This window comes from Cyphomyrmex costatus, unplaced genomic scaffold (genome assembly GCF_001594065.2).
Source record: "Cyphomyrmex costatus isolate MS0001 unplaced genomic scaffold, Ccosl1.0 scaffold797, whole genome shotgun sequence".
NCBI lineage: Eukaryota > Metazoa > Arthropoda > Insecta > Hymenoptera > Formicidae > Cyphomyrmex > Cyphomyrmex costatus.
The window spans coordinates 89169-97396 of record NW_017280372.1 but is presented as its reverse complement, the minus strand read 5'-3'; the positions used below and the strand labels follow the sequence as shown (position 1 = coordinate 97396).

Genomic DNA, 8228 nt, shown 5'->3' with positions numbered 1-8228 from the left:
CCTCTCTCTCCCTCTCCCCCCTCTCCCTCCCTCCCTCTCCCTCTCTCCCTCTCTCTCTCTCTCTCTCTCTCGTGTATAATAAAAATTGTCTCAAAAATACAATTTCAAGTCTCATATATTTTATTGTAAGTGATAATCAGAAATCAAGCTCTATCACATACTTATTAAAACCGATTGTTGCAACTATAGAAACCACTAGAAACCAAGTTTTAACAACATGATACCAAATAATGACAATAGCTTAAAAAATAACATTTTGTTTTATTGTTATAAGCTTTAAATTTTTTTATGTTGAAAAAGACATACACACGAATATTTATTTATCAGTATATATGTGAGATATTAATTTCTCTTATACAGATGTTTAAAAATTTCACACAGTTTTTATATATTTGTTCTTTTTTTTATTATCAATTAATTTTAGCTAAATAAATTTTAATCACGTTTAAGAATAATCGTAAATAATTTGGTATAATGAAATTAACAACAAAGTATAATTTACTGTCTATTTTAATAGCATGCTGCAGCTGACTCACGATGTGATTATGCACTTTTTGCTGGAGCTTCATCAGATAATTATAATGATATACGTGAAATAGCACCACACGTAGCCGCTTTGAAAATGTATCTGAACGAGACATTTACAACTCTTCGTCTCACTGATCTTACTGTTTGGATTAAGGTAAATGATTTACACGCTTGTAAAAGATACTAAGAGATTCTCTCTCTCATATATTTCTGAAATATATTCTTTAACAAATCCCTCTAGTTTATTTATAAATTTACATGTGTATGAAATGTATATAATCTATAATTAAAAAATATGTTTTATAAAAAAGATAGAGAAGGTTCCAAGTTTAGGCGCCTATTGTAAGAAAATTATTTTGAAACAATTTTAATTGTTGTAAAACAATGACATTTTTATCAAAATAAAACGTAATTAACATAATATTTATAGTGTAAACAAATTAAAAAACGGATATTAGGAGTCAACGCAATAAGAAGTGCGCAATAAATATATACTTTCGATAATATAAAAATATGTTTAATACTAAATCTTAAAGTAGTCAAATAAAATTCTGGACGTTTCGGCTATGCATTTTAGCCATCCTCAGCAGATATGTGTTGATTCATAAAAATTCGATGAGAAACACCTCTCTCGGCCATGAAGTTTCCATACTTTTGGTAACTTTGGTATATTATCGAAAGTATATATTTATTGCGCACTTCTTACTGCGTTGACTCCTAATAGCCGTTTTTAAATTTGTTTACATTATTTTATTATAAGGAGTCCTTTAATATTATGATCACTTTTTATAATATTTATATTTTCATGTATAATATGCTACTTCTTTTTTGTAGCACTTTGAAAGCTGGCCGAAAAAGTATCCTTTGTGCGTACATGCGGAAGGACAAACTACAGCTGCTGTCCTTCTGCTGGCGAGTTTGCACAGCAGACCGATTCATATATGTCACGTAGCACGTAAAGAGGAAATACAAATCATTCGAGCTGCTAAAGAACATGTGAATATCTTAATAATACATATCAATAAAAAAAACTTTGATCACAAAATCAAAATAATTATATGCAAAAGACTTATGTATAACACAATGATTAATATAATATAAAAACTAAAAGTCAATTTTAATAATTTAAAATTTTATAACAAATTGAAATACATATGAAAATATCAATGTTAATTGTATTTTCTTATATGCTATATATATATGTATATATATATATATTTTTGTAGGGATTGGCAGTTACATGCGAGGTATGTCCGCAATACTTATTTCTTTGTCAAGAAGATTTAGACCGAATAGGCCATGGAAGAGGTAATGTAAGACCTACCTTGGGAACAAAGGAGGACCAACAGGCTCTATGGGATAATATAGATATTATCGATTGTTTCGCAACCGATCACGGTACGTCAGTAAATTTATTCCTATTAATGTCTTTAATTGTAGTTGTAATTAAATTACAAGCTATAATTTTCACAAAATTCGCGCTGTAGTCACGTAGCAGAATAAATTCAATTCAATATCTCAAAACGATAACAAGCAGCATTATTCTATAATTTGGAGATAAAATGATGGACATCTCATGTTTATATAACAGCTACTTCGCTTTGCTTTTAAATCATACAAGAGTATTCTTTTTATCCAAAGGCTTTGATATTATATCAGACACTTGCACTTGTTGTTTAGAAATAATAAGCAATTACGTGTTCCGATAAAAACAAATGTTTTGATAATTCGCAAGAGATCATTGTCTATTTTTATTCAAAAATATTAAAGGATAAGTTTTAACGTGCGAAATCACGCGATCGTATGCTTATCTTATATAATTCGCACGTTTTTAATGAGACATTGATTTGCTTTGTAAAGCTCCACATACTATGCAAGAGAAATCTTCTGAGAAACCACCACCAGGATTTCCCGGATTGGAAACTATGTTACCGCTTTTACTGACTGCCGTGCATGAAGGAAGACTGACCATAGAGGTACTTTTTGTTTGAATTATAACTTTCAACGATGTCTGGCTGATGTAATGAGTACGGAATGCCGATAAGTACTTTTACTTGATAACGCGAAAATTGCTCTCGAGAATGCATATGTCATTTTGATTTTCAGATACATTTCGTATTTAATTTAACGCAATAAAACAACGTGTTTAAGGGAAGTTTATTGTTGAAAAAGAAACTTTTTATCTAATTTTATAAAAGTCTAATTTTATAATTTTATAAAAGTGACATAAATTATATATATAATATATATATATTAATTTTCATAACTGTTGGTACAGAAATAATGCATTTGTTTAAGTTTGTTCATTAAATAAAAAACTGCGAAATAACTTATCAAGAAGCGTGTTACTCTTGGAAAAAAATTTTGAAATTTTTTAAGCTTTTCTTAAACGCGGTCTTATGTTTATGTTTATCACTTCTCTTCCATTACATATGAATGCTATTTTCTGATAATAAGTATTCGAGATAAGTCTTCGAGTATCGCATAAAGATCCACTCATAGTACTAATAGTAAAAGCTAATAGTGTGAAAATCCACTTATAGCACTGATAGTAAAAATAAAGGAAGTGGTTTTTATTGATCATTTTTACTTATCATTTTTAAGAAATTCTAAATAGTTCTAATTGCAAGCTAAATCTTACTAAAGCAATACCGCGCGTTCCTACTTATTGTTAGATAATACGTACATACATATGTATAATACGTACGTATAAGAACGTTGTTAATTATTTTATGATAAAAAAATATATTATGCATTTAGGTATATTTTGTAATAAGTTGTAATAAGTTATATATGTTACATTATTAAATGCTGTAAAAACTTAAACAAAACTACTTATCAATTATAGGATATTATAGACAAATTATATCGAAATCCCAAAAGAATCTTCAATATCCCCGATCAACGTAACACGTACATCGAGATCGATCTGGATGACGAATGGATTATTCCGGAAGCAATGTCATACAGCAAATCGAAATGGACGCCTTTTACTGGAATGAAAGTTCGTGGCTCCGTGCATAGAGTGGTTTTAAGAGGCGAGATTGCTTACATTGACGGACAAGTACTATTAAATCCTGGATTTGGCCAAGACATTAGGGATATACAATATAATACGAAGACTCCATCAACGCTTCATGCGCCAATAACTCAGCTCACAGATGTTGCCAACAAAGCGTTATCATTAGACAGTCTCATATCACCGACCTACGAAAAACCAAGTATACATGTTGATGTACACGAAGACGAACAAATCGGTATGATGATACAAACATAAATTATAAAAGAATTGCTTTGCCCTAGAAATACGTTTTAAAAAGATTGATAAAAAAAATATACACCTTTATAAATATATTGATACAGATCGATAAGCATGTTATTGGGTGGATCCATATATTCGTTCGGTTTTTCAAGGCTAAAATGAAACAGGTGTTTTTCATACAAAGGATAAATTTTAATCAATGATATCTTCTCCGTTTTTGTTGATGACCTCTTGTCACATCAACAAAAACGGAGGAGATATCATTGATTAAAATTCATCCTTTGTATGAAAAAAACCTGTTTCATTTTAGCCTTCAAAAACCGAACGAATATATGGATCCACCCAATATATTTGCGAATAAGATTAAATGTTTTACGCGCGCGCGAATGTTATTTTTTATATTGCACATATTTTGTTATTGCAAAAACAATAGCAATAACAACAATAATAATAATAATAACGACAAAAATAGAAGTAATAACAATAAAAATAATTTATAATCACTACATAAAAACAAATAAATTATGAAAATTAGTTAATTTATGTTTTATTTTTTAACAGAATCGTTCACACATCTCTTGCAACCAGCATCGCATAAATCAAGCGTCCACTTTGCGCCGTATACAGACGCTATCGATAAAGAACATTCCAAGACGCTACCCTCTCAAAGAACTATTTCACCGTTGCCCATCAGTAATGTTACTAGATACAAAAGCGACAGTAATCCAAATCTGCTTATGACTACCGTCGCATCAATTCCAACTATCCATACAAGCAACAGTCTAATCGGACATCACGTGCTTACCGTGGATATCTTTAATAAAGACATATTGAAGGATGTATTTCACTTAGCAGAAACTTTCCGAAATGCTATCAGAAAAGAACGACCCTTGGACCACATTTTGAAGGTAAACAATTAAATATCATTTGTATTACAAAATTCAAAAATTTTGTTGATCTCGAATTTTTAAGCAACTAATATAGAGAAACAGGGCAATGAGCCAATAAATTAAGTTAAAACCCTTATGAAAAAGCAAATATTACTGACACAGAAATATTACTGGTAATCACATAGCAATATTACAGGATATCACGTAATTATGGCGTTTCGTCACAGCTTCCACTACTGGACTCATCAGTAAGGCATTGTAGTGGAAACCTATCTTATACGCCTACAATAGTTATTCAATCGAGAATCTATATAAAGAGATATACGCGTATCTCAGCACTTGCGAGAATTTGTGAATATCGATAGACCTCTGATGGCGAGTCGACGTAGTAATATTCTTCACAATATTTATCCAAAGTAATATATGTATTCCCCTCCCCCCAACTTGCGCGCCGAACAATCGTCGGTCTTGAAACGCAACTCTAATAATCTGAAATAACGTCCCCTTAATTAAATTGTGATTTTAAACGCATCATTTCGCCCGCGTAAAATACATAATTACGATGATATTCTTCGCAATATATTAATTTAATTTAAAAGATTTTTAACTTAATTTATTGGCTCATTGCCTTGTTTCTCTATATTAGTTGTTTAAAAACATATTGAGTCTTATTACAAACATTCGAATTTTTAAATAATATACAAAATTATTTCTTAATTTCTTAATTAAAAAGATTAAATATAATGTATGGTTAAGGGGAAAATTATGGCTTCCATCTTTTACGAAGTCAGTACGAGAACATCGTGCAGTTTTGCTGCCGCAATGGAACGTCTCGGTGGACGCGTGATATACATGGATGGTTCTACATCATCAGTGAAGAAAGGCGAAACCTTAGAAGGTTTTTATTTTTCATAAGAATTTGTTTCATATAATAAAAGCGATCCTTGATAAATATTGGATTGAATGTACTCAACCAACTAATATTTTAATGCTCACAGATAATTTATACATAAAAAAATGCGCAAGTAATTTCTTTTCTAATCTTCGTCTTCTTTTCGTCGAATATCTAATAAATTATCGAATTATTATTTTTAGATTCAGTAATAGTTATGGCAGGATACGCTGATGTAATTGTACTCAGACACTCAGCCCCGGGTGCAGCAGCTGTAAGTATTGAAATTATAAGTATAAAAAACTATTTAATTTATTTTAATAATAATCTTTTTTATTTTTCCAATTCTTTTAATTCAATTTTATTTTTGGAACACTTATTTAATTTTTTTTTATCAAAGAATTATCTAGTGTAATGATGTTTATTGTACACATATTATTTTGCACTTCACGAATTTTTTCAAATTATAATTGAGAAATATAAAAATTTCTTTTATATAATATCTACAGGTCTTTCTAATCCAAAATTAATAATAATTTATATAGAGAGTAGCGCAGCATTGTAGGAAACCGATATTAAATGCTGGTGATGGAACCGGCGAACATCCGACGCAAGCGTTACTGGACATTTTCACAATTAGAGACGAATTCGGAACTGTAAACGGTCTTACGATTACTATGGTCGGGGATTTAAAGCATGGTAGAACCGTCCATTCTCTTGCAAGGTTAGTATGACAAAAAAATTCTGCTTAAGTAATCAATTTTACAAAAAGCAAGCGAGAAATATCGTAAATATCACGCACAATTTATATTTCTTATAAAGGAATGATCAAATTTTTCGAAAGCTAAGACGTGCTACAATTTTTGAGTAATGAATTTTGATATTGATCAATGTGTATTAACTATTACATACACACATATATAAACACAATTAAATTCTAAATTTAGATAGTCTTCTATGAAAAGTGCAATTGATTAAGATAGTCTTAAATGTACAACATTCTGCTTGCAGAAATTGAACAATATAAAAATAAATTTGTGTAAAGTCATATATGTCAAACTGTATATTGATTTCTATAGACGTTTTTGTTGAAAGAATGTCGATTTCAAATCATAAAATATATTTTAAAACCTTTGATTGTGAAGAAAATTAAATAAACCAAATAAAATAAAATAAATTAAATTTTTTTTCTCAAACATAATTTAATACTCAATTTCTATACATATTTAATTCCAATATATTAATAAAATTTTAAAAATATTTTTATAAATTTTAAATGTTTAAATTTTCAAATATGTATGTTAGAAACAATATATTTCTAACTGACAATAAAAATCGAAGAAACCACTTGATTCTAAATAACAAGTTTAATTTGAATAATTTTAAACTTTACAATTAATTTTGATTGCAAACAATCTAATTATTTTTTATGACATTTTATTGAAGCCAAGATGTTCTTCTTTAATAAATACTATTTATTAAATTCTGACGTAGACTACTGACCCTCTACAACGTAGAACTTCGCTATGTTAATCCACCTGGCCTTGATATGCCGAACCATGTCGTTAATTATGTTGCTGAACGTGGTATCCCTCAAGAAAGATTTTCTGCTCTGGAAGAGGCTTTACCCGATACCGACGTACTCTATATGACGCGAATACAAAGTGAGCGTTTCGCTACTCAAGAACAGTATCACAAGGTGGGTTGTTACTCGAGTACTGAAATTCATAAAGCAAGTATACATTCTATACGTGTACTTCTTTTATTACGAAACTCTGTACGAATTACGTTCTTAATAATTAATATACATTTCATTAAACATTTTTACGTTAATTCATCCAAATTATACAAAATTATTAATTATTAACGTGTTTAAAACTAAGTATTTACTTTGAATCACACTTTTTATTTATTTAATATATACTTTTAGATTAATTTTTGACATGTTAATTAAATTTTTTAAAAATCATTATATGTACAACAGATGTGCGGATTCTTCATAGTAACTCCGCAGCTGATGTCTCGTGCGAAAAGAAAGATGGCAGTGATGCACCCTCTACCACGTGTTTTCGAAATAAGCAAAGAATTTGACACTGATCCACGGGCGGCTTACTTTCGGCAGGCAGAAAACGGAGTCTACGTGCGCATGGCATTGTTAGCCATGGTCCTTGGACGCATTTAATCTGATCGTGGCAACCCGTCATTTGTGAAGCAAAGTGTCTGCTGAAGGAGGTCAACGATTGCGCCAAGAAAAAGACACAACATTTCTTCTACGATGCAATTTGCAAGAGCCAAGCTGAATATCGTTTAGAAATTTCAATCAAATGTGATAATCTAATTTAGTTATCACTATGGATTCACATCATTGCGCGTGCGTACGAATAAGACTTCATTTCGCATTCATAATGCTTGGCAACATTATTTATTTGTCAGACAAGCTGAGTAGACAATTAGATACGTAAAAGAATACAAACGCACAAGACACAGCTTTATATTGCAATTTTTTTTACGAATATTTTAAAATTTTCTGACAAAGCTTTTTTTTAAAGCAATTTCTATTTTAGATACTTTTTGTTAAAGTAATTTAATTATAGAGACATTTTTTACATACGCATGTTAATTTTTTATGAAGTATATTGAAGAAAAATGGTATACA

At 30.0% G+C, this 8228-nt stretch overlaps 1 protein-coding gene across 1 annotated transcript in view; it reads left to right on the top strand.

The window, feature by feature from the left end:
* The window catches only part of rudimentary (carbamoyl-phosphate synthetase 2, aspartate transcarbamylase, and dihydroorotase rudimentary), a 36650-nt gene extending 28791 nt beyond the window's left edge, over window positions 1-7859 (top strand). Inside the window, exons 16-26 of the mRNA XM_018549125.1 lie at window positions 518-682; window positions 1363-1524; window positions 1755-1926; window positions 2389-2504; window positions 3377-3785; window positions 4352-4698; window positions 5437-5578; window positions 5776-5846; window positions 6118-6296; window positions 7067-7271; window positions 7557-7859. Of these exons, the coding sequence (XP_018404627.1) occupies window positions 518-682; window positions 1363-1524; window positions 1755-1926; window positions 2389-2504; window positions 3377-3785; window positions 4352-4698; window positions 5437-5578; window positions 5776-5846; window positions 6118-6296; window positions 7067-7271; window positions 7557-7754 (2166 nt within the window). The 3' untranslated portion in view covers window positions 7755-7859. The remainder of the gene's footprint in view (window positions 1-517; window positions 683-1362; window positions 1525-1754; window positions 1927-2388; window positions 2505-3376; window positions 3786-4351; window positions 4699-5436; window positions 5579-5775; window positions 5847-6117; window positions 6297-7066; window positions 7272-7556) is intronic.
* Window positions 7860-8228: the final 369 nt, after the last annotated feature.